At 40.7% G+C, this 27,645-nt stretch overlaps 1 protein-coding gene across 3 annotated transcripts in view; it reads right to left on the reverse strand.

The window, feature by feature from the left end:
- ehbp1 (EH domain binding protein 1) overlaps nt 1-27,645 on the reverse strand; it is a 125,433-nt gene that overhangs the window by 69,842 nt on the left and 27,946 nt on the right. For 2 of the 3 annotated variants that reach the window (XM_029520992.1, XM_029520993.1), the window contains 5 exons: nt 21,336-21,517; nt 19,695-19,834; nt 16,599-16,739; nt 15,598-15,859; nt 13,348-13,594 (listed from right to left, as the gene is read on the reverse strand). In XM_029520992.1, the coding sequence (XP_029376852.1) occupies nt 13,348-13,594; nt 15,598-15,859; nt 16,599-16,739; nt 19,695-19,834; nt 21,336-21,517 (972 nt within the window). Of the gene's footprint in view, nt 1-13,347; nt 13,595-15,597; nt 15,860-16,598; nt 16,740-18,089; nt 18,210-19,694; nt 19,835-21,335; nt 21,518-27,645 lie in introns of all 3 variants that reach the window. The other variant, XM_029520994.1, reaches the window with a different exon arrangement.

Consider the following 27,645-nt stretch of genomic DNA (forward strand, 5'->3'; position numbering starts at 1 on the left):
GGCCCCTATGGCAGTCTTAGTACAGGGAGACGGTAGCAGGAGCCTGAGGGGCGGACACTTGACATTTCCGGCTCATCTTTAAAAGAGGGCCTTAACCTTTCCCCACAGCTTCTCTAGACACGTTTTAGGCTGCCTTGACAATGCCTGCGTGCTGCTCAAACAAATGAAAAAAAAAAAAAAAAAAAAAAAAGGAAACTATCAATAGCAAGCTCACAACTATGGTATGAGGATGAGTGGAGAAGTCTATATACAGTAACCTGGGAATTGTTTTTGGACCTGATCATTGATCCATCAAAAAAATGTGGGTAGTAGGACCAAAGTCCTTGAAAGAAAGGATGGAGCAGGCCGGGTGAACTTGTTTTTCTCGTTGTCTATTTGCCATTGTTTTTGTGTGTATGTCTTACTAAAGAAATGCGTGTGTGGGTTTGCAGACTTTCTGTGTGGAGTGGTCTTCCTTCAGGCCTTCCCTTTCTGCTTTTTCAAGTGACAGTTGAAAGTAGCTGTCTAATTTGAGCGCTCTAATTACCTGGGATTAGAGACCAGGTGCTATTAAAGCAATTAGACACAGCACACTCCAGTGCCACAAACCCTACACCCTAGCCGGCGGAAAACACACACAGTAACACAGTGTGTGGTGGGGGGAAGGGAGGGGGGGCACATACATTAGCCAGTGAAATACACTGACTTTAAAGCGCAATCTCTCATACAAACCAACCTTGTCCACATACTTGTGTCTGAGCCATTTTGGACCACTGAGACACTTATAAACAAGGAGGGGTGGGTTAAAAAAAACAAAACAAAACTATTTTAGTGTGTTTTAAGACTAAGCAAATTTCAAAAACTTCTACGACTTCAATGAGAGTAATCATTCTTTACTTCATTCCTCACAAACCAGTTTTCAGAGGCGACATGGAGTTGACCCAGTGATAGCACCTCATTACTCACAGTGACCCCACAGTGACAGTGATGTTCATCACAACCCAAACAAATGTAATTTCCCCAATCTGCAGCCCTGACTGTTCCATTATGCTCCGTCCTGATAAAGGTTTACAAATGCATCTACACTCTCAAGCTTTCATATCCATCAAATATTGAACAAATACCGTATCTTCTTCTACAGGAACTGGCTGCATTTCCTTAAGACACAAACACGGGAGGACTGAAATTTTCATGAGGAGCAGAAATGCACCCTGACTTATCAAACTGTTTGCTTTTGCCTAAAGGAAAGTGTGCACATATATGTATTGCGTGTGTGTTTGTCTTTTATCTGTCTGTGTGAATGTCACTGGGAGTGTGTTAGTGTGCGCATGTGTGTGTGTGTGTGTCACAGCCATGTAGCTAGCTGGGCTCGAGGGTAGGATTAGCGGAGAGCATTGCCTCAGCCCACAAACATTCCATATTAAAAAATGAAAAGGCAACCTTCATTACTATCAGTGGCACATAACCTCCCCTCTTCCTCCTCCTCTGCTACTATTATACACAGCCCTAACAGCCTGGGCGAAAAATACAAGCCACTGACAAGAGATTCCATTATTCCTGATGCCTCAGTGTCAACAACATACATCCGACAGGGCAAAGAAAGAAAAAAATGGACGAAGGGAAAAGGATGCGAGAGAGAAAAAAGGGGGGTTAAGCTCACTACAATGCCTGAATGACAAGATAGGAGGAGGAAACCTGGAAATGGAAGCATCCAGGTTCCCGTTGGTGCTCACGTCAGGGGAGGATTTCTGGTGTCAGCAATGTAATTTTGGAAAGGTGGGATGTGATTCGAGATCTGGAATAGGGTATGAAATGGGTAAAGCGGATGAACCATGATGTGGAGAATTATTAAATTGTCACAGGTCGAGCTTAGGTCTTAAGCAAAAGAACAATTCAGTAGCCAGGTTAGAAATTGTTGTTGTTAAGACTTGGATAATACCCCAGTATCTACTGTACTGTCTAAGGTCAGAAGTTCATTTAAAATGCTTTGTAAAGCAGCTTAGGAAACAACTGAGTTAGAACAGTGTATCCTACTTCACCAAATTTGGACATGGCTAAGACATAGTGAGGTTTAAAACATTCTATGATGATATTTGATCCCAAACGCACAATTTCATATTTAAATAGTTATACAGATTAAAGTACAAATAAATGTCAAGTAGGGATGAATGTTGGGTTTTTAAGGTCAAAGCCAGCAACTGAGCAGCACTCCTGGATACGTTGAGATTCAGCACATCAGCTTAAAGACACTTTAACAGTGTGTCTAACTGCAAAGTCAGGGATAAAAAGCTTGAAGACAACTCAACCACTAGATCACCTTGTTACCCAGGATGGAGATGGACAAACAACAAGGTCACTTGGCATTATACATAATTTGACAACTTTAGTGTAAAGCTGGCCTCTCAGAGTCAAAAAAAGATACAAGTCAAAAGCTTTAAGTGGCAGCTTTGTCTCTCACGCTGGGGCATGACGCTTCAATGGGAACTTAACTGGCCTAAACCCAATGACATAAACCCACGACTCTGTGGAGAGAAAAGAGCTTCCATGACTTTCCAATCTCACTTTCATGGCTTCAAAGCAGTGTCACAGAGTGTCAGACTTGAGGAGGTGTTGAATCTCATACTCTTTAAAACTTGTAATCCGCTCAAGAAGCCTACGGCTAAGGAAAAGAAAAAGGAAAAAAAAAAAAAAAAAAAGAGCCCCCCCCCCCCAACACACACACACAAAGACACAGACTCACTTGAGATGTCAACAGGGACTACATTATAATCGCCCTGTTACTGTAAATGTATCACTCAAACTCTAATGTAGGACAGCAGGAACAACCATACTGAACTCAGAGTACACATAAACTTTTCGGACATATGGTGTTTGTTTAGAACAAGTAGACAAACCCAGTAACACTCTTATTTAAGATGTGCACACACATACTTGAAAATATTAACACCTGTTCACATTTAAGAGGATAAAGGTTAGTGCATTTAAGTGGCCTGTCCAGCATGCTACTGAAAACCTCTCAGCTGATTGGCTGAGCTCCAACACCTCAATTATGTAATTGTACTTACAATCAAAACAAGCAATTTGTTTGATCTTGGCTATTTGTGTCCAATGTCTTCTTCCCATTTGAAAAAGACAGGGCATGGGGGGGCAGGGAGGGGATGATCACATCACGTCATCTTACCCATGAAATTATGCTCCAGATTTCAAATGTTGACTGCATGAGAGCAGAGAGGAAGGAGCAAAGTCCAATCAAAAGTTCAATTATGTAAATGGAGATGTGGAGTGGATGGAACAATAGGGGAAAGGGAGAAGGAAGAGGTGAGGAGGGGCTACAAAGGGCTGGAACAGGAGAGGAGAGCGAATGTAGCGTGAAAAATAATACACATTAACATACAAAGGAAATATCACATTACTGTTGTAATCACAGCAAGGAGAGGCTCCTTTTGAAGCGACCCGTGAGAGAAAGAGTGTGAGACTCTACACGAAGACGCCGTTTGGATAAGTCAGGCTTCACTGTGTGTGTGTGAGAAGGGAGAATGATAACCCTTTACACCCGAGAGCTCATAGGGAGGTTGAATTTTGACTTTAGCTGCTACTTTTGAGAAAGACATTCAGCTGCTTTGCCTTCAAGCCAGACAACACTTCACCAATTGTTTTCATTTTCAATCTCATCCCTCAACTTTATGAAATATCAAAAATTAGCAAAATATGTAAATACATTCATCATGATAGTAATGATGGTGGTGGAGGTGCCAGTGATTCTCTCAGAAGAAGATATATTTCCTATCTAGCAATGAACCTGCAGGCCAAGACAAAGGGCCTTTCGGCAGTTGGCTACTGAAATGTAAAATGCAAAAATCAGTAAGAGCGGTTTGCTTTTCCAGGACCATTTTGCTTCCAAGGCCTATTCTGCTCCAAACGCATAACCATGCAAAACAGCAGGAAAAAAGCAGAACGGAAAAGGACAGACAAGGCTTGAAATTGCAATAAAAACGATTCACTGAAAAAAAAAGAAAACAACATCATGAAATAACACAGTTTGGAGGAGGCAGCAGACAAAGGAGTGACTGTGCCAGCTTGCAGTGTGCCCATCCGCCCGCTTGCTCATCTAACGTGTAACATAGGGGCATAAAGCGGTGTAAGCGCTGGCTTTAGCTTGTCATGGAAACAGCAGTAGCATTACCCACACTCACGCCTCTGCAAATTAGCTTTGGCTGAGGAGGAAAAAAAAAAGACATGCAGGGTGGGTAGGTTTGGGAAAGAGGGTGTGTATATGTGTTAGCTGCAAGGGTGGTGTACGGTGCGGGACAATGGGTTGGAAGCTAGAATTCCGTTTGGAGCAAAAAAAGACATTATCTTATGTTAAAAATATCAGAGTCCCTCCTTCGTGAATCCCTCACCTTCATTCTTCCTCCTGTCGCTTACACAGATCCAGCAGGAGATTACAAACTCCTTCTGGGCAAATCCTTCTTTATCAATCATAACATGAAGACTTGACCTCCTATTTTAAAAAATGACGCTTACACCAGGCCAAAATCTGTTTTTTCCAATTGGCTCTTCCTGTGCTATTTTTATGCTGTGTCACATTACCCAAGTTTTCATAAATTCACTTGTTTAGACATCAACTGCTCAGGCATCTGTTGTGGGGCTCTTCAGTGTTATGACCTATTAATAATACTTCAGACATGTGGCACAGGCAAACCTGCTGCCACGTTGAGCTTCAGTAAATCTGACTGACCTGAATGCCGCATATTTGAAAGTAAAGTCCTTCGACCTAGGTCAATAAATCAGCTGGTATAGGTTTTTACATGTTAAGCAACTGAAAAATAATAAGTGATTACAGTGGAGAAATGTCTCATTACATCTGAGAGAAAAAGCAAAATGTACATGAACACACATATTGGGGTCTGAGAGCAAGGCAGAAGTAATCTGATGTGTTAAACTTTCAAATATCACTGTCTGTCTCAAAAATTCAATATGTTTCTATTTATATGTTTATTAGAGCTGCCACATCAGGAATCATCTGAAAAAGATGATACGCACACAACTATGCTGGTCATTACCAGACTGATCAGAGAGGCACATGGATCTGTTGCATGTTATGATGTTACACACTATTGACCTGGCAAATTAACTTCCTTGAAATGATGAATAGCAGATTTGAAAGAATACAGAAAGTGAATCCAAATCCCACCCACCTCTTTGTCATTCCTCCACCTCCTCATCTTCTAAAGATAAATAAATAGGCTTTGAGAGAAGGAAGGTAGGAAGGAAGGAGGGAGGACGAGAAAAGGGGCATGGCTCTTATAAATCTATACGGTATTAATCTCCTTTAACTGCCATCTTCAACAAACAAATTACTGGGGCAACGGATTCAGAGATCAGCTGTGCTGATAACAACACTATTTATCAATTAATCTAAGCCTGGGCAGGGAAAACTCATTAAGGAGGCCACTTTAGGACTTATGCTCTGCAGGTAAAGAGGCTGACTGTGTGTGTGTGGGTTTGAGGTGTGTGGAAGGTGTGTGAGTCTGGGTGAGGAGGGGTCTTGACGCAGCAGTTGCCCCCCCCCCACTACAGACTGCCATTGTCCAGTGCGGCGTGGGCTCCAAAGTGATGAGAGGGGTGATAGCACAGCCAATTAAAATGAACATAATTACAAAGTCACCCCTTTGACTCCTGATCAGAATGCACATGTATTAATACTCACATCCTAAAGGAGGAAGGGTGTGGTGGGGGAAAATCCTACACAGACGCAAAGACGAAGAGGAGGGGTATGACAGAAGCATCCAGATGGAGTGGGAGGCATCGATAAACAGAGTAAAGAGAAGGAAAAGAACATGCAAATGTGTGAATAAGCATGCAAGGTTTATGGTGTATGACTGATACTTTGCACTTAACATTTAGGGGATAAAATTACCCGAGTGCTCACATGTCTGATGGGTTGACCACTTTTAATCCTTTGTGAGCAGTTCTGGAGTTCCTCTCTTTGGTCTCATGCACCAACAAGTCAAATTAGCAAAAATCTTTTAATATGCCCCCACTACTCAAGCAGTTTCTCGAATTTGGCATGCAGTGTTTGGTATATTAAAATGCTAACATCACCACACAAGGAATTTTGTAATGAGATTATTTGCTTAATACTAAATTGGTGGAAAATTTTTGACCTATGGTGTTAGATGTAAAATAATAGGATTAATTCCTCTTGAATTTGTCAGTCAGTCTAGTAGTCCACACAGTTTTATATGGACCAACAGAACCACCAGGGACTAACTGGGATCACAATTGTTGCATCAACGGATGCAGCCAAATTTAGGGCATTTTGTTGTACAACCTTTATATGTCGTTGAAGAAGACTGAGCTCCTGTGAGCATGCTGAAATAAAAGCTAAGGGAATGATGCCACTCAGAGATCTACATTAAGTTAAGCAAAATGCCACTTAGTATTTCCTATGGCACTAGCGAGCACACACCTGCATACCATAACAGTCCAAAAGAAGGGGATTGCTGGAGGACTTTATAAAGAGGCAATTAAATCCTTATCATTTCTTCACCCGCTATCCTTTCTTCAAACACAGACACAAGAGTGAGTGAGTGTGCGCGCGCGTGCGCACACACACACAATGTGAAAGACAAATCACTCAGACTAATTCATAAGGTACTTCTAAGGTCCTTTTTAAATTATGGAGAACGGTTGGTTTAATTCAATTAAAATGTAGCTGGGGCCACTTAAGGATGACGAGAGGAAGGTATGGCATGACTAAGAAGCACGGTTTTCAAGAATGTTGCGGGGGGTCTTAGACCTTCTGGGGGTCCAAGGAGTTTTCAAGTGCACAGACTTCTATCTCTTCACCCCAAGCCCCCTTAAACCTCACCCCAAAACCCAGAATCCTTCTGGGTTTAAGCCCACACACACCTGGAGGACTATTGCCGATTAAGACGAGATTAAGATAAAGTTACCCCTTCTCCAGCCGCTATGTCATTCAAACCCCTGGATGGGGGACACACAAGACAAAAAGGTTTGGTTCTTTCAACTATATACACAGAGGAACGCACACACAAAGGACTTACTGGCCATCCTCATAAGCCCTATTAGTTTGCTATAGAGCCTCTCATAGCAGACATCAATCATAGAGGGATTAGTCAATTCCCTCTCTAAATGAGTGGCAAGGGAAACTTCCCTTCAACTCTAAAGTAGGTCTCTCTTTCAGAGATTACACAGCGATTTGTTTTCATTTTGTTCCATCTTCATCGTTTTCTGTTTGACTTGCTTTTCATTTCTCTCTCTCTTGCTCTGCGTCTTCCTTCGTTCTCTCCTGCTTGCAGCTTGTGAGGTAATCCTTGGCAGATAAAACTAAGGAGGACTTACCAAAGGCAGATTACAAGCGGCGCTTTGCGGAAGGCCCTTTTACACCAGTCGGAGCGGGTATTGAGGAGAGTGAGCTCTTCGCAGTGCTTAACTTGTGAACCTGACATGCACCCAGCAGAGGAAGAGGTGGAAAAATGATAGCCGCATTACAGTAACTGGATCAAAATATATCCCTCACAACACACAAAAGATTGCACATTAGTGCACACAACACAAGTTTGTCCTTCCATGAAAACTGTGTATAAAATTTTATGTGGTATAGCTACTGAACACATTAACACCATAATTCTTTACGTATTCACTTAAAATCACAGAACATATCAATGTCTGCAATATGAGTCTTCACACTCTATGTTAGTCTAGTGAGTAGATCATCTCCTTGCATAACTAAATCAAGAGCGCCACCACAGTTAAACATTCTCTAAACTTATTAAACTTTTGAGGCAACACTCAAACAGCTGATATTGGTCAGTACTCAGAAAACCTTTCTAACCAACTTGATGACAGCAATGCCTTGCAGCATGAAACAACAGGAAGCCCAAAGATCAGCCCTCGAACTGCACCAGGGAAGAAGCTGGGTCTCCCCTCTCCCACAAGATCCAATGACAGACCACTCAAGGACTGAAACTAAGAGTCGGGGAGGGTGGGAAAATGCAGAAATTGAGAGGTACTGACTTTGTCGTATTCCTCTAAAGGATTACTCTCCTAATATTACATAGCTTATGGAAAAGCCAGTGCAGCCAAATGGAGCTGCCTCAAAGTCTTTGTCTCAAAAATGGACTTCTGGCCTGCTAATATTAATTCTAGGTTATGACATTTAAGAGAAACAGCAGTTTCACATCCTTTTCTCCAACTTAAAAACATACAGAAGTTAGGCAGATCACACAGTGGAGAGGCTATTTAAACATGCAAACTACTCTGTAGTGGTCATTGTGTTCATGAATCAACTTTTGTCTTGGTTGAACAACATTTTCAGTGTTTTCTCATCTCCACTGAACTATGGGGTATGAAAATTAATCATATACATTTCATTACTTATATTTCATTGATAGTAATGACGCCCCAAAAAGGGCCTCTTTTATAAACAGACCTAGCCCTAATACATATGTGAAGTGCCTTGATGTAACTTTGTTATGATTTGGCACTATACAAATAAATCTGATTTGATTTTGATTTAAAAACAGATCACATTTGAAACTTTTAATCCTTAGATGGATTTAAAGTTTTACAGATATCATATAATGCAATATAAATATAATATCATATAAATACAAGAACATATACAGTTTGACAATCATTACTATCACACAGTTGCCAATGCTCACTACCTATTTGACATCATCAACAGAAGTATTGGTTTCTTTAAGTCCTGCATCTGAAAGTCTTTGTGTAAGGGTAAGTCAAACCTATCTGAGAAGATGAAATAACTTTTGAGTAGATAGGACGATAAAAAGATGAGAGACCTTGGAAAGGGGAAAGATCAGAAGACAAGAGAAGACTGTCCTTGTCTCTTGGGTTCCCCTTCGTCCTCCAAAAACATCCGTCAGTCGTCACGGCAACCTCAGTAACACTTGACAGTGTAAATGTGGTGTTCTCCTGCAGCGTACCCCGGTGAAAGCTAATTAAGAAATATCGCAGCCTTCTGCGAACTCAATTAAATAATGTTAATTTATTCTAATTTCAATTTGGAGGTAGTCTGAACTGAAGGAGAGGCTGTGAAAACAAAGTCTGCAAGAGGAAGGAGAGCTGTGGCCTCTGCCTCCCCTGGCACAGGCGCTCTTACAACCTGCAAAATTCGATTTAATTTGAACCCTTTGATTAACATAAGTAATCACACAAGCCCTTCAACTGAGGGGGAGAGGGAAAGACATACCTCTAGTGTTGGTTTACTTCCTCACCTTTGGAAAGAATGACAGCGCGTGTATATGTGCGAACGAGAGCGAAAGAGAGATAGAGCGGAAGTGGTAATGGCATAGAAGATTATGGTTAAGACTGTAATTTATACCTTCTTTATAGTACTGTTTGTACAGAAAGCAACACCTGGAGTTAGGTGATATTGATAAAGACCGCAGTCAAGCAATAGATACAGAGGTGCTTCCAAAATGGACCAAAGAAACTTAACATATATGGTAAACAACTGAAAATAGAGCTCTTTCTTGCACTTGCACAATAGTCAATAGTTTCAGGGGGTGGATTAACCCCACATATCACCAACTGAAAATTGAAGATGCCTTACTCTTCCTCTGATTCTTTGTGTGGCTATTAAAAACAGAACTTCTTTGCTCAAACTTTGTCCACAGCCATATGCCAACTTCCAGCTTTTCTTATATGAAAATAAGGCTACTAATTCATGAAGCGGAAACTTGATGAAAATCCAAAGATCAGAGCATCTAAGTGTAGAGTGCTTTGACTATGAAATAGAGATGGAGATGAAACAAAAGGAGAGCAGAGGATCACTGAATTGCTGGGAGGGGTGAAATCAGCCCCAGCCAGGAAAAAGAGATGGACTGAATCAGACCAGACAGAGCTCACGGCCTGCCCAACGGGAACTCGCTCCATTCATTTAAATTAATCCCACAGACGTTGCCATCCTTCCAGTTTCTTCACTGATGCTAAACTTGAACTCGTTGCCTTTGAGGATCTATATCTCCCAGACAGGACAGTGGACAAACACACTGGTATGAGAGCCATGAGGCGTAATGTGTGACAGGGAGGCCACTTTCACTAACTTTCAGACAAATTTATGATGGTGACAGACATAACTAAAGTTACCTAATATTACCTAAGATACTATATACTATATGCATAATCCATTTAATATGGGAATGGCAAAAGGCTTTTGTTCATACTGAAGCTGGAAAATAAGTAAAGAGGAAACACTGTGATCCAAAATCAACCACAGTGACTTTAAGTATGATTTGCTTCTTATGCTTCTTTTTTTTTTAAACAGAAATTTTAAATTAAAACCTATTATTATCAGTTATTATCTGCTTACTGATTAGCTGTGAGCAATTTCTATCATTTAAACATGCTCAGCCACATTTAAGGCAGTCACTGTTTTCCCGAACGTCATAATATGACCAGCAGACTGTCACCTGGTAATGGCTGACAGAAGAAAACAAGAACAGACCTACACTTAATAAATGGTTAGACTATCTGGTCCAGGTTGCAGTGACAGGTTATGCTCTACTACTTTTGCTGATTTTTGGAAGAACAAAGTCTGTCAGTTATCATATAAGAAAAAAAAATACTTTGGGAACTCAAAGGATACTGCAGTTGACACCTACATTTGCCATTTTCTTCTGGCCATAAATCATTAGTGCTGAACATGGCAATAATCCAGAGCTTGAAGCTCTTGTTAGGGCTCAATGTAAATCCGATCCATATGTGTAATACCTGTATATGAAGTAAGTGGGTGTACACCATATGTCCATTACATGTCCTGATTTTCCACAAGCTGGCAGTGAAGTGGGCGTATTTAATGCAATGAGATGGAAGATAAAATTATATCAAGGACAATGTTTAATACTAAATCTGCCTGAGTAATTCACGCAACAGATGGCAAAGCCAAAATAAGACACTCTTGATGTTTTACATTTTTTTGTAGCGAACATAATAATTCTTCTTTGATCCATAATAAAACCATCCCTACATACCCCCTCTTCACTGCCTTATCTCTGTCCTACTTTGGATACCTTTTTTCTCCCCCCAAAAAATTTTAAATGCCAGTTGACAATCACAGAAATACTATTTGGGTGCTGAAGCTTTGACCCTTATTCTCAAAAGTAAGTGTAAGATGTTACAATGGGGATTTAGTAGCTCTAGCTTGTTCATATGCTGCAGTCACTGTTACCTTTGCACTGATTAAATTTGTAAATTGTAAACAGGACATTCTAATCTGTTTTGGTTAGCAAGATTTCATTTACCAAACTACATACGAGACATTTCATAGCCTTCAGGGTAGGTTGTTCATACTTTCAATATATCAATTTCTATTCACATTCTGAGATTAGACCGAGTTGTCTCTTTATGTGTTTATCTTGGTCCTACACACCACCGGCCCACATGAATAGTTAGAAGAAATAAATGGAAAATACACACCTTGAAACCTTTTTTATGGGAGAAGTAGAGGTTAGTTGTGTTTTATGGGAAGGTTATAACTGCCTCAGCACATATTACTAAACTGAGCCTAGGGCATACAAAAAACTATAAGAATGGATACATAACTCTATGTGAACACCAGCACCCATCTACACTCTGTACACGTTCATAGTGTGATGATGTGTTGGTTTCGTCTTGGCCTCTCATAGTGGGAATGTCTCCTCTTAATCCTCTCTGACTTCATACATTCAAAGGTCATCACACAGCCTACACATGGCTGAGGTGTGTGTGTGTCCGTGTTTGCGCGTGCGTGTGTCACAGTGCCTTGTGTGAAAAAGAAAGAGAAACCTATTCACACTAGCAGTATATGTCAACAAACCCAGTAGGCCTATCCTTGTTTACTGTGAACATCCTATCTCTCTCTCTACAATTCCCAGGCCATCTTCTCTCTCTTCCCCATACTACTCTCCTTTCCTCTACCCTTCACTATCTTCCAACTATTCTCCTTCACCACACCCCCCACCCCCCAAACACCCTTCAATCCTCACCCACAATTCATCCTTCGCATCCCTCCCTCCCTGCACCCCAAGCTCCAGAGGCAGGGGCATCTCTTGGCGAAGTGTGGCCCACCACAGGCCACTGGCTTTGGGTAATTAAAGTGGTTTAGGCCCCCTCACCCACGGTCACAGGCAACTGCAGCTGGGTGATAAAGGCACTGTGCCATAATTACGTGGACGGCCAGCATCACCGCCCAGTTACACTAAAACAGTCAGCTAGCCAGCTGCATGAGGAGGAGGGACCTGTGTGTTTCTGTGTGTGTGTATATAAGTGACTGTACAGAGTGTGTTTGCATATGTGGGTATGTGTGTGTATGCACAGGGGGTCAACACCCCCTCTGATCGCTCTGCTGTAGTTAAGCCCCCTGTGTTTAAGCCCCACATAGGCTCATAGAGCCTCTATGCACGCACACACGCACACACAAACACACACACATTTTCAGCTCCTACCCATCCTCTACACCCCCAGCCAATCATTCCCCACCAGTGGTCTGACTCCTGCAGGGTGTGTGTGTGACCATCAGCCATTTAATTAGACCCAGCCACGATTTACCTAATTTAAATAAATAAATAAACATATGAAAACACCCCAATAAACAAATACCTATATTCAAATGAGGAGCTAGGGAATGTAATGAGCATAAAGAATGGGGCAGAAGATGGGATTGTGCAAGTGGAAAAAAGCTAATGTAAGGACTACTGGACATGGACGCACACACACGCACACACACACACACACACACACACACACACACTAACATTTGTCATAAAGGATTTATATTGAATATAAACTGTCTTTACTTTTACAGCATTTGACAAATAAAATTTGGTCATCACTACTGGGTACACTGAGCCTCCTGGATCCCTATGTAATCTAAATACCATTAGGAAATAACATAATACCTTCACATTATTGTATCTGATGTGCCCATTTCATGCAATTTACATTTAAGAAGTGTGATTCTATCTCTGTTATTCTATCACTGCCAAAGAGGAATCTTCTATTTTGGGATTGTTAACCTGAATGTTTTTTGGCACCAATTAATATTAGTTTCTCAAATGTAGAAAATGGTTTATACATTCATTTATTCTTTGATCATACTGTTTCTAAGTTTATGCAGGCAAAGCTCAAGTACAACTGTGTTTAAACATTTTAACTTTACCTTGCTTTTTAAAGAGAAATTCAAGTCAACATCCCACCCTGGCAGGCATTAAGTACCAGATAAACAGATTTCATTCTTTTGAAGTATTTATCAAATTTGTCAGCAAGTTGTTTCATGTGTCTGTGTGACCATCATGGTGTTAATTCAGAATTTATTAAATTCAAGTAAAGCCTGTGTACCTTTGGGGAAGAGGAGGCCAGCTCTCTCCCCATCACTGCTGCCACGGGGCTGGGCCTGACAGGCTGGGTTCTCTCTCTGTCTGCACCAGCACTGGGTTTGGGAGCTGGAAGACTGGGGCTGGCGCCAGAGCTGGAACCTGGGGGTAGGGGCGCCCTCCTCTTCTGGCTGCTGCTGACATCGAGGGAGGGGCTGCCAGCGGGGGGCTGCGAAGGGCTCGATGTTCTTGGCTCGTAGAACGGGTTGGATCTGAGAATGGAAGGAAGGGAGAGATGACAGAGTACAAGATGAGAGAAAAAGATGTCGTGTTAGCATATATATGATTGTTACACATTATTTTTTTTTCTTTAAACTAAAGCTATGGAAATGTGTTGATACAAGAGCAAAAAAAGAAATTTACATGTTTTTCAAAAAATATAAATAAATAAATAAATAAATAAATAAACAACCAAAACTGAGTTTGTCAACAAAAGCACACAAGAAACATGTGCTTACAGGACATAAAAACTTAAAGCCATGAAGATTATCAGTAGTGTTCAAACGCATTTTTGGCTCCAACTTACACTTTTTAATTAAAGATAAGGAAATTGCTACATGGAAACAAGAGTTTTGTGAAATACAATGAACAACACACACAAGTGGAACGGTAATAGAAGATGCAGGTGCACTGAGGTCAGGTCACAGTGACCTCATATCCTTACTGCCCAAGGAGGACTACTGACAGACAGGCAGGACTAAGAAGGCACACACACGCATTTATGCACTGAAACAGACTCATGGAAGAACTCTTACACACATACCAGAGTGTTATCAATATACAGGTATGCTTGTGGCACTGAAAGCAGGGGCAAGGTCTTGAGACATTCACTCAACATACAACAAGCAATCCTACACAAACAAGAGAATTGGATGGAGATGGTGGGGGTTAGAGCGATTGACTAGGTATCTGCCTGAAAGAGAAGGTTACACAGTGTCTATCTGACTGCAGAGCAATAGACAGGGGAAAAAAAGAAGCAAAGCAAAGAAAAGAAAAGCAGGCAGGGCTATAGAGAAGCTTTAACAGACCAGCACCAGCTAAAAGACATGTGAAAGGGCTCCAGTCAAAACACTGCGCTGCCCTCTTGAACTTTCTATTCTGCAGAGAACTGCTCCAGATGTAAGGGGCAGAGCAAAAGAAACATGCCAATAGCGCCTCTGTTTTTGGACAGCAGAGAGGACTAAAACATATGGCTGTCTGTTTGACAGTTTCGCTCAACAGCTTAAACCTACGAGCTCACAGCTAAACACAGCCGCTCTCATGCAGAGGTCACACAATCAGTGAAAGATTACAGAGCTCCTCACAGGATGAAGTTTTGGTCTGACTCTTTATCAGTGATGCTGAGGTAGTAACAGATGTCCTTACACTGAATGATTTCTTTAATTATAAATCCATGCCCTGCCAAGTGGACAGAATAACAGCATTGTCAACAAGATGAAAATTCCGACACAGGCACTTATGTTGTACACACAAAGTGTGCCAGTGTATGAATTCAATTGCTTTTTTTGTCTTACTCCTGGAGTAACTGAGAATTGCTTATTGAAAGATGAGCAGCATACAAGGGGATGCAAGTAAATTAAAAATGAGCACAACCTAGGGAAGAAGTTAAGGAGGATGCCAAGGAGGAAAGGTATGGGGCAACAAATTGATTGGAGGGAGGGAAAGAGTGACAGAGGAGGGAAAGGAGGGAGACAAGCTTAAAGAATGCAGTTAAACAACAGGGCCCTTGTTCCTGTTGAAAGAGCTGCCTCGTCACTCTGCCTTGATGGAGGGGGCAACAAGTACTCCACAATAACAAGGGGTCTTAGAGGACTTGGCCTGACACCAGTGACTGAACTTCACAGCCTGGATTCTTCCAGAGTGCTTATAGTAGGGGCTACTAGAAATCATGTCAGTAGGCGATTTTGCTCAGTGTGTTTTTCTGACTCCCTCTAGCAAAGAATTGGACTCTGACACACAGAAAGTTACTGAAGGTTGCTTCAAGAGTGTGAATGCAAGTGGAAAAATATAACAGGACAAATTGTACATTATGGGCAAAACCCCATGTGGATTGCTGCCCTATATTTAAATACTGTACCTCCAAAACGTAAACAAATTAGTGAGAATAAGTAAGAATCAAATGGTCAAGGTTCACATATTTTTTTTTCTATTTCCTGTGTAACGTATCTGAAAGTATTAGAATGTGAAAGAACATAATTAAGAAATAGCATCTTACTCATCAAGCTCCTCTTCCTCATTGTGAGAGTTGTCTGCATACAAGTACTTGCTCATGTCAACAGGCCGCACCCCTTTTCTCTGCCTGGGCTTTGGGGGTTCTGGGTCTGGCTGGGGGTCCATTTCCTGGTCTGGCTCTTCAAAGGGGTTTCCTGGAGTATGTGCATCTGGTTCCTCTGGCTCATTGAATGGATTTGAGGAATTGTGCTCATATAAGGAGTTATCATCTACTCTCTTCCGTAAAACAGGCTGAGCAGTAGGCTCTGAAAAAACAATATAGCCTCTATTTGACAAGAGCTTTTTTGGCTAGTTACCAAATCAAAATAAAAGTGACTACAGTCATGTAAACTAGCAAAGACTTACCTGTCCATTCACCTATATATTACGACATTTTGAAAATAATTATTCTCACGTGGAAGACAAAATTGGGTGCAATTTAGATTTCACTGAAATTTAAACTTGGTTTTTGTCTGATCATATCAACAGGAATGGACATCAGGCACACATAACTCTACACAAAGGTGCTATTTAAAAACAGTAACCATATATATATATAACTGATAAAACTATGTGGCTTTAGTACTGTCTAAATAAGATTTGCTAAAGCAATGCTGTTGAATATGTAGAAAAACTTGGTAACAAGAAAGCACTAGACTACTTCAGATAAATACAATGTAAATAAACAGTAGTGTGGGGGGCTTTATGAGTGGAGGAGCATGTCATTCAAATACAATCCATAACAACACACCTAGATACTCTGGTGGTAAGACAAAAAAAAATGGTTCCACTATCTGAGTGAAAGTTGTAGCTCACCTACTACAATTACACAGACTATGTGTTTGTTGCAGACTTACATTGCTAGAATTTCCACTGACAGTCTCAAAATAAACCTGCATTTTTTACTATGAAAGCAACACATGAGAGTAAGATCAAGAGTCTAAGACAATATCAATCCATCCAAATAACACCGGTCTGAATGCATGCTAAGAGCGTTATACATACCCTCCTCATCAGGATCACCAAACGGATTCAGGTGGTTAGGTTCAAGGTCGTCATCATCAGGCTCATCAAAGGGATTGGTGCTCATGGCAGGGGGTGTTTCCTGATCCTCGTCCTCCAGGAAGTTCAGTTTGCTGATCAGCTCTGCCGACACAGATTCCAGTGTTACGTTGTATAAATGAAAAAGATTAATGAAGAAGAGAAAAAAAAATAACAGCAACAAATGTGACAGGAGCAAAATCTTTCATAAAAAAAAAAAAATCTGCACTTTGGAGTGAACCACAGGCTTGAAGACCATTCAGTCTTGTATAAAATCCCTCTTGCTGAGGAACACTGCCTAAACTTTTCTGTGCTTCTATGCCACTTCAGCCAACTTTGATGCACATTAAACAGTGGGATTCTGGGAAACCTTGTATGGTGGGTTACTGTGGGAGACAGTGAAGGCAGCATGGAGTTGCCATAGAGATCCCGTCTTGAGAGCCTAAGACTCGTCCACTTTATCTCCATCATCCTCACTGTAGCTCAATCACACGTTGCCAGAGAGTGGGTCAATTTGAAAAGTGTGTCAATGTGTGTGAGGTAGATGCCAAGAAGTGCTGCTGAGTGCTATAAGAGAATTTGAGCAAGGAAAAAAAGCGCTGTGTGCATGCGAGTCCCTTGGTCTATATGTGGTGTGGCTATGTGAATTGGCTGTAGCTGATAAGAGGTGCAACACTTTTCCGTGCCTCTTACTGACAACATTTAAGACACAAAAAGTGTACAAGCATATAGGTGCGCATTTTGGTTTGTGTTTTCTAGTGTGAAAAATGGTTTTGACTGTTCACCATCCAAGTATAAAGATTCAGCGCAAGTAGAATAATGTAAAACATAAATCAAATTTGGGGTTATGTATTGAGAAGAGAAAAATGTGAATGCAGATTTCATTACAATCAATGATTTAACTGAGTTAAATTGCTTACTCTTAACTTCTGTTCAATGAACAAGCCTGCAAAACCATGAAGGTTTTGTAAGTAGTAGTAGGGAAGTAAAACCGTTACTGTTATATATAAATATCACCTGTCAACATCTTACATTAACACTAAAGCATCCCACCAGCTTGTAACCACATGGTGATATAAATAACCTAAAACTCACTTTTAAACTAAAAAAACAAATACACCTGGTTACAATTTGAAAACACTGGTTCACTACTAATTGCAGTAAAATAAACAAGAACTTACCCAAAGGATAAACAGGAATCAAAAGGATTAACACCAGCAAATGTGTTAACAACACCTTGTACAGGCACATTACAACATGAACCAAAATAAACTGTCACATCACATGACCACATCACGATCACAATAGCAGTGTCGAGGAGGCTTGGGAAGGGGGATTTAAACCAGAGAAACAAAAAGTGAAAAGGAGAAGGACGGATTAAGAAAAATAAACACATAGATAGAAATTGTGGATATGGATTGTGACACAATGTTCACAGGAAAGTGAAAAAAAGACCTTGGGAGGAAGCGGCAGGCTTAGCGGTTGCTTTGCGTGCTCGCTTAGGGACACCACCTTCATCATCATCATCATCATCCCCATGTAAGCAGCTGAGGGCATTCAACTGGTTTACTATCTCTGTAAACGACAGGGCCATACAGGAAGGGAGGAAGGAAGAATAGCAGTGAGGCAAAATAAAACACCCCATCAAGAATATCCACACACAAACGTGCTCACACACACTCATTTACTTGCATATAGATCTACATGTATAGAGATGGAAACTGTGAATATATTTTGATGTTGGAAAGGCTTTACCTGACTGATGATATGTCTAACATGTATGCATGTTTGCAATAGAACAAGAAGTGTTTGCAAGAACAGCTAACTTACAGTCTTGCAAAGCAATTTTTTACTGTTCACACACAAACAGCTGATTTTTTTTTTTTTTTTTCCAAAGCTTTCTCATCTTAAATCACTCGCTGGTTACCTTGACATGTTGCACTTTACAGAGAACATTCACCCACACAAATGACAAATACATATGTACTATACATATTCGAATACACACTCAATTCTCATTCTCTTCAGGGGTATATGTGTTTCTTTTTTTTTTTTTTTTTAGTAAGATAAAAAAAGAGCGCATATGTTTTACAGCATATGTGCTGGCTAGCTTAATAATAAAATTGCTGGAGTAGCTTGCTGGATTGCTGTGTAGGTAGAAACCAAGGGAAGTTTTGGCAGCTCGGCCATTCCTTTGATTCAGAGAGGCATGCTAGTGAATCGCTGTTGGCGCTCAATGCATATACATATAAATGAGACAAAGAGCCATAAAAGTGAAAAAGGGGAGAGAAAGCATTAAGCTTAACATGAAGGAATGGCACTTTGAAAAGTTGGATTAAGCAAAGCAGGAAGCAGCATGGTCCATACATTAAGTCATGAAATGAATCCTCAACATGTATGTATGTATGTATGTATGTAAGAAGACAAGCCATCATGTGTCTACCAGTCCCTAAACAGAGAAAGAAGGAGCAAAGAATGGTGAAAATAAAGCATAGGCTACCGAAAGCAACCTGAAGCGGACCTCACATTGCAAATGAGGAATTTATGAATTCTCACTCCTTCACATGTATGCAAGGATACACATGCACACACTCACAGGAACAAAAAGTTAGAAGGAAAGAATAAGAACAGAAGCACAGTTGACGCCCCACATAAAGCCTGGATCTTGGATTTTCTTGTCAGAGTGATTATTCGTAAGGGTTGGAAATGCTGTTGCGGCAAGTAAAATTAATCAGTTTGGTAAAATTCATCAGGAAATAAGCAGCACTGTAAAAGTCAAACTAGTTCTTACAGTCAATCACTAGTTTAAACCGTTTAAACTAGTTTATACTGTTTAAATTTCATGATACAACAGACCAATTTAAATGACACATGAACAAATGTTCCCTTTAATGTGTGGCTGCTGACCAGTGGCAAAAAAAAAAACTGCTGTTATTAGGCCTAACACAGAACACCTAAAATGGCTTGGATCAGCTGGTGCAACTCTGATCTTACAAAACCACACATCTGTGACTTGTCAACCAAATAAAAAGCGCTTTCTAGAAAGTGTCCAATTTTTACCTGTGATCTTGGCTGCTTTCTCCTCCTGGTTAACCCTGTTCTCCTCATCCTCCTCATTCTCCTCCTCGAAGTCATCCAAGTTACCGATGTCTGCCTGTTTCATGCTCATCAGGCTGGCCAGGCTCTGCATGTCCTCATCACTTGACCACAAGAACACACATTTCACACACACCCAACCCAGAGAGAGAGCTGGGGTTCACAAGTAGAAACAATACTCAAAGCATACAGAGTGTACATATAATAGATGTTATGGTTGAAAAATGATACCACTGGCCCCCACCTATACACTTAATAATTATAAAATACAAGCTTAATCGATCATTAACTATTAGATATAAAAAAGTAAAGAAAGGGCTGATATAAACACCTGAGACTCCAACTCATCCCTACTCAACATGTCCTTTTTCACCCGTTCTTATCCACCCTTTGTCTCTGTCAATCCCTCACCATCACTTTGTTCACAGGCGCAGCAATTTCTACATTATTTCTTGTATTTTATTTAGCTTTGTGTACCACCCCCCGCAGTCCCTCGATAGCCAAGTGCCATCATAATCGTTGTATTCTCCTCTCTGTTCTTTGTGTTTGGTGTTTCCCAGGCCCAGAAGCTCATTTGAACTGGTGTGATGGAGTTTGTTTGTGTGTGGTCGACATCATTCCCCGAAGGGTTAACAAGGGTTACGCGCCATCGACCCGCCATCCGTGCCACAACAAAGGCCTTGCTGCTCTGCTCTGTCTTGTGTGTGTGTGTGTGTGTGTGTCAGTCTTTAAATGAAAGTTGCTGCTATCACATTTGAATGCATAACAAACACTATGATTGAGAGTGAGAGTGTGGGCTGGTGATATCAAATAGGAGTATGTGAGAATGAACAACAAATAGATGAACCTGATGGGATTCCTTACACAACTGAGGACATCTGGTATAATTTGAAAATGAAAACTATAAAAAATGTTTTTAACAACTTCAGTTAAAGGCAATGCAAAACAAAAAAAAAAAAAGAGCTGGATTTTAGTGTAGAAGCGAATGTATATCTTTTGCAATTCTCAATCCTTCACTGTTTACTATCATAAAGACAGCATTCAATGCCATCAGTCTGGCGTGTTAGCAATTTAGCCACTGACTCCATGGCTCATGTATAATACTGAACTTGAACTCTCATGTGTATTGCCTATTATTGATTTCTGATTTTCATTTGATTTTTTTTTTTGATGTTGTCCTTGTATTTGTTATACAAAGTGATTGCGATCTCAATACAAACTAATATAAAAGAGCTTAAGGAAATGTTTTTCCAAAACCCTTGCCATCACTCAATAAAAAACAGCGAATGGGGGAAGATGTTTTTGTCTCAGCTCATCATTTGCAGAAAGTAAAGCTAGTAGAGTGAAAACTGAAGATGCCATATTCATGAAACAGCATTCTCTAAAGACAGTGTCTTTTGACTCCACCTTTGCCGAAGGAGAGTGATTCAATCAAGCAATTTGTCAAAAATAAACATGTCTTTCAACATATTCTATTTTTTTAGTTCATATCAGATGACCAATGAGTTGGGTAGGGATCAGGGTTTCAATAGCCAAACTTTCAACAATACAATGATCCTCTAAGTCCACTTAGAAAAGTCATCAAATGAGAAGACCAAGTCTTACGTGGCTTTTCCCTCACGAAGGAAGATGCAGGAGAGGGAGAACTGCAGCGTTGCTGACACCACCTTCTTCGACAGTGGCTTAAATTTGAGTTTGACATCTGTTTGTGTGGGCATGGGACTGGCATACTGTTTCATGTTTATACTGCTGGTGGCCAAGGCCTTCCTCCGTCCTGATGGAGACTCCTAGGTAGAGAAAGAAACATGAAGCACATTTAGGTAAATATAAACTGGAAGAACAAAACAGTAGTACTACAGTAATCAGATGGAAAACAGGCAGATGAGAGCATTTTTAATTGTATATGAGGATCCATGCCACTTTATTTATTTATAGTTCAATTTTTATTCTCCTCCTTTGGTGAACATGTATTTCAGGTTCAGTAAACAACAAAATATGCCTAATAATTCGTTCATGACTACAATGACTGTGATTACAACATTAGGTTAATTATTTGACCATTTTACCTCTATTGGTTGATAAATCTCAAGAAGCTGAGCTCAAATTATTGCCATTGCGAATTTTTCACTGTGGATTTACTGGTGTCCTATCAAAGGTCAAAGCTCAAGCCATTCTTGCTGTACTTCCTTTCAGAGATGTGCTCTGAGATAGGGGCTAGCAGTCAAATTGGAATTGGGGAATATGCCATAGACCGGATAATAAAAATTATGAAATCAGTGACATGGCCATGACAGAGTGAGCATATGTGGGGTTTTGTGTGTGTGTCTATAAGCATGCAAACTGCTTATCAGAAGACAAATAAAAAAAATTTAACTTCTGGAAAGCTTAAGCCACTGTGTGCTAGATTTAGAAACTAAACAGTTGGGGAAGTTTTTGTCTGCCTTCCCTCTCCCTCAAACAAAAACTTTTGTCTGTTGTAAGTCTGGCTACAGAGGCACCTTGCTGTCAGTGGACAGCAGTGGATAGACAGGTTCACCTCCATGACATGTTGATACCACTGTCATACCGTATTTCTCTTTTCTTGTGTCTCCTCTGTTTTCACAAATTTGTGATGGGAAAAAAAATGTTCCTGGTTAAAACGAGCTGTGTTCATTTACATGTGAGGAAAGGCTGATGTTAGAACCATACCCAGCTCGAGGATAAGTCCAGTTCACACCTTCTCTTCACAGGCCATGTGGAATGAAAGCAGCAGGCAGTAGAAGCACATGCTCTCTCTTTAAATCTGTCTGATTCTACTTGGTCTTGTCCTTTTTGTCTCTATTTCACTGCATGGATGTGTAAAGACTGCATATATGACTGTGCACACACCTACACGCAAACACTCACTTTTGCTATTATAGCACAGAAAAATTCCTTCTTGTCTCAGCTGTGAATCAAGCCCCAAGGTTTCATCCTCTCATGTGCACAATGCCGAACAAAGAAGAGCAGCTCGCTCTCCCTCACAACACCAGTTTGAGAGCAAATATACATATACACGTACGCTCTGGTGTGTATGGTAGATAAAGCGATACAAGCTCCTTACATTGCCTGTTTCCTGATGTCTTCACACACAAACACAAACATACAGACACACACATTCATCTCATAGGCTTTGGCTCTATGGGGAAAACTCAATCTCTGCCTTATCTCTGAGGACCGCAGGGTATTCATTCACACACACCCACACACACACACACACAGACAAACAAACATACCCACACAGAGTTATTATCAGTACAGAGTGGTAAGGCTATTGGTAATATTGTGAAAAAACTATGTAAGCTCCAAATAGGAAATAGAACTCTCTAGGTCAGCCATAGGAGTACCAACACTGTGTAAAATGTGTATAGTGACTCAAATTCTCAATATTTGTAACTATTCAGCATTATAAACATTGGCTGCTGTTGAAGTTGTGTTTTACTGCCAAACACTGCATGGTTGGGTTTTGTTTCCACTCTTATGGGGCCAAACTGTTTAGTTTAGTTTAGTTTTATTATTTTCTGTTACAGGGCTACAGAGCTCAGATAGCTGGCACAAGGAACAATTAAGTCAAACACATTCTTGTCAGGAAAGGTTGAGGGTGTGAATCCCAGACAACAGGCAACACACATCTTCCCTTAGTCAAGAGCTCCTGTCTTAAAACTCTTAATCTTAAAACTTTTCAGACAAAGATAATCAGAAACTGTGTGTCCATGTGTTCCTTCCCAACTGTCTCCTGCCAACATCAAACTGCATATCTCATAGAATACCTCTATCCTAACATCTCTCTGCATCTCTGCCTTTGCTTTCCTGTCTCACCTCTTGGTCAGAAAAAATAATAAAAATAAATAAATAAAAACTGCAGCAGAAACCGATCGAGCAACTGACGAGCGAGGCCACTTGACATTCCTTACTGACATTTGAGACTCGTATTGGCTGGGGAACATAATGACGTATCACTGCCCCACCTCTAACCTCTTCCTCCTAGCCCATCACAAGAAGAGGAAGGGAAAAAAAAACTCTCCCTTTCCACCTCTTATCTCTCTGCAGATTACACCCTGGCTATTATACTAAGCTAATAACGCATGTAGATACTTTATGAATGAATTTGCCAAATGCACCAAACACTTAAGAAGAGAGGATTTAGCAAAAAGGAGAGACGGGGGGAGAGGGGTCTTGAAAAATAGGAAATACTTAAGGATATGCAAATACCCTGGTGAGAGAATGAAATAACCGTTTCAACAGATTTGAGTTGGGGCAGCAAACAATGGAAATCTGCTCTATTTCCCCAGATGCTACTTGTCAATCAATGTGTGTGTGTGTGTGTGTGTGTGTGTGTGTGTGGAGCATAGAGAGAGAAGGTGAGGAAAAGGGGGGTATTGGGATTAGGGTGACTGGGATTTTGTGACAATGTAAAATGAAAAGGAAGGACAATACAGAAGATTAATTTATTACAGAGAGAATAGGACTATCAATATGTTCTCTCTTTCTGAGCCCAGAGAACGGCTAAATACCTGTGTGTGTGTGTGTGTGTGTGAGGGAGAGAGGGAGAGTGTGTCTGCTCGATATGTAGAAGGGAGGGAGGGGTAATGGCTTTATGCTGCCTCCTAGCTGCATCTCTGTACAACTGCAGTGTATCATTAAAGACAAACGGTTCACTGTCACTTGCAGTTTTGTGCACTCACACAAATCAAGAAACATGTGACAAGGGTCAGGGAAAGTTGGAGCAAATAAGAGCAATCAAACATGCAACCAGTCTTCAGTGACTCTGAACTGTTTATTTGCATATTTCTGTCATAATTAACGCTAAACAAATTCCCTTTGACAAGTGTGCGTTTATATTCGAGTAAAGTGTGTGATAGGGTACCAGTCCTGCCCCTCTCTTCAGGTGCCAGCTGGCCCCAGATTGATCCACAGATGCTCCCCTGGTGGGGGGGCAGGGGTCAGGGCAGGAGGGATGCCCGGGGGGTCCTGCTGAATCCCTCTGCCCTAAAATGCCAATGGGACAGGCCGGAGGAGGGTGGGGTCAGGATCCTTTTGTCATTGAGAGACGGATTAATTAGACTAAGTGCTAAAAGAACCTGGCTGCTCTGGTCTGACATGAACATGAACACATACACACACACACTGACAATAATATATGATGAACAAAAAAAATAAAAAATAAAAAAATAAAATCAAACAAACACACACCACACATACAAACACAGCACGTGGTCTTTCAAAACAGGTCGCTGGTTTGTTGGTCTCTAATTTCCCAATTTTCCATATTGATCGATATACTGTTGCCACTTTATGTAACAAATGAAACATTGTTGATCACGCAAAAAAAATATATTTTTCATTTTGACTTGTTTGCTACTTCTTCCATATTCTGCATTGGTGGCAGTATGCATCGTATACCAGTATGTAAGGTACATCCACTGCAGCAGCTACAGTGAGTGTGGTGATGCTAAGTATGTTGTTGGGGAAGATAAAAGATAAACATGGTTCCGGTATCACATTGATGATAAGTGATGAATCACTGGTTCCACATCAAGCAGATGATAATCTGATTAAAGCTTGCTGCCACAAAACAAAACAAACCAGGAAAGGGACACACTGAGGTCAGTTACAGTCTGGCTACAGCCCATGCTTTATCTGATGCCCTTTTTTTTTTGATAGTGTAAAGTCATGGCTGTTTATGAAGACTAATGGAACTTTTCTAGATTCATGTCACAATTATTCTATTCTCTTGTTATGAAATGTGTGAACTGTAAAGCTTGTAGAACAAAATGTAAAGTTCAAAGTGGGTGATATTGACACAAAGGTTACAAATTTTTCACTTCACACAAAACTGTACACAGGGCACTGTAATTTTTATTCACACAGTTCAAAAAAATAAACGTCAAACTCAATTTACCCTATAGAAAAACCCTGAGGTAGCACCGATTAGCCCTCTGCCCCCGACACCCAAAATCAGCTGGCTCTGGTTGAATTCAGCAGTCAGCAGATTGGAGGTGGGAGGAGGTGCATGGTGCTATTCCACTCGCCTCAAGGTCACAGTTATTGGAAATGGAGACATCCAATGTGCTCACATCTCTCTTTGAAACCACACACAATGGAGTGATTCCTCTGTGTCAATTTGGCCTCCCCTGATAACTGATAAGGCAGGCCTTTTTACATACCACCTATGAACACTGCATTATAGACACAGGCACACACAGACACATACATGCACACACAGATTAAGACCAATTTATTCATCTGCCATTATATATGAGGATTTATTTTTTCCCCAAGCAGTGTGCATGTGTGTGTATTTTAAAGGCAACAATGGCCATAAAAAGACATGCAATACTATCACTGCAGTTATGTGAATTACAATAACAATGGTCTTAATAATGGAATGAACTGTGCAAATGTCTTTTATGTGTATTGTAACATGCGTGCGCACGCACACACACACACACACACACACACACACACACACACACACACACACACACACACACACACACACACACACACACACACACACACACACACACACACACACACACACACACACACACACACACACACACACACACACACACACACACGATGAGGAACCATGAACAGGACCATGGGATTTCTCTTCAATGAGCGAAACCACCTTGTGGATCATACTAAGCTCAGACTGATATCCAGGATACTACCACGCATCCTTGAGAAAGACACAATGACAGCTACCAGTAGACTGGCACTCTACTGTGGCCATACTTAGCTGAGTCTGACCTTTGACCTAATTGTGGTGAGAGCCATGTGAAGACACGTTGACTTTTTAAGCAAATGCGTCCAACACTTTTTATTTAAAGATAGATGCATCAACTAAATGCATTACCATGCTTCTATATTTTTTGAGAAAAGGTCTGTGTGTGTAATAGAGAGAAGAGAGGGATGAGGGTTGAACTACAGAGCCAAAAAAGAGGGGAGAGAGAGGAATGCCTTTAATGCAGAGTTACCCTTGATGGCAGCAGATGAAAGGAGCACAAACCAACCATCCCTTAAAAAGGCCTAATCCTAACTGAGAGAGGTGGGGTGTTTAATTGGGTCATAACCCATTTCTAGCTTGCAACACAGAGCAAGTACACACAGTGACTTGGCATTCACTGAAATACAAAACATATAAAAGCTATCACCTCTACAGTAAACAGGCTAAGCACAAGTCAGAGGAGTCAGAAGAGGAGTCTTTCCAACCATAAAAAATGGTCTGGCTTCCCTGACCCTCCCCATGAAGTCACCATTAACTTAGATGTATCTACTATTGACTTAACTCAACAGTGTGGATGCGAAGAGTATTGCTGCAGCTATACTTGATATTAACCCATGAAACAATGAAAAAACACACAATGATAAGATGGGGAAAGGTGCTCAGGTGAAACAGAAATCAGATTTACATGCACATAGATGGAAGCCAAGACATTTAACCGAGACCCTTTGAAGCCATTTTATAGAATGGACATGGCACTAAAATCCATTATTGCTAATCTCACTCAGGATGAAAGCTAAGCAATTGCTTTTCTAACGTTTGAATTTGTTGGTTTATAGTTTCATTACTAAAATGCCAAATAGTGAATGGAGCCTGGTTACAATCCTCAAGTCCACAATATGTAATCTTTGAAGAGCTTATTGTGTCCAACCAACAATCCTAAGCCCATAGATGTTACACAGCTCACAGAATTACAAAACAAATAAGAGCAGCACACATACAATCTTGACAAGACTGGAAACTATATATTTTGGCATTTTTGTTTGATAAATGGCAATTTATTGATAATGGTTTTGCCAATTTCCAGAGGAAAAATCTATCAGACAATGAGGTGTAATGGTTCCATTGAAATCTGCCATTTTGATCCAGATTTTCCAATTAGTC

Source organism: Echeneis naucrates, chromosome 15 (assembly GCF_900963305.1).
Source record: "Echeneis naucrates chromosome 15, fEcheNa1.1, whole genome shotgun sequence".
NCBI classification, from domain to species: Eukaryota; Metazoa; Chordata; class Actinopteri; order Carangiformes; family Echeneidae; genus Echeneis; species Echeneis naucrates.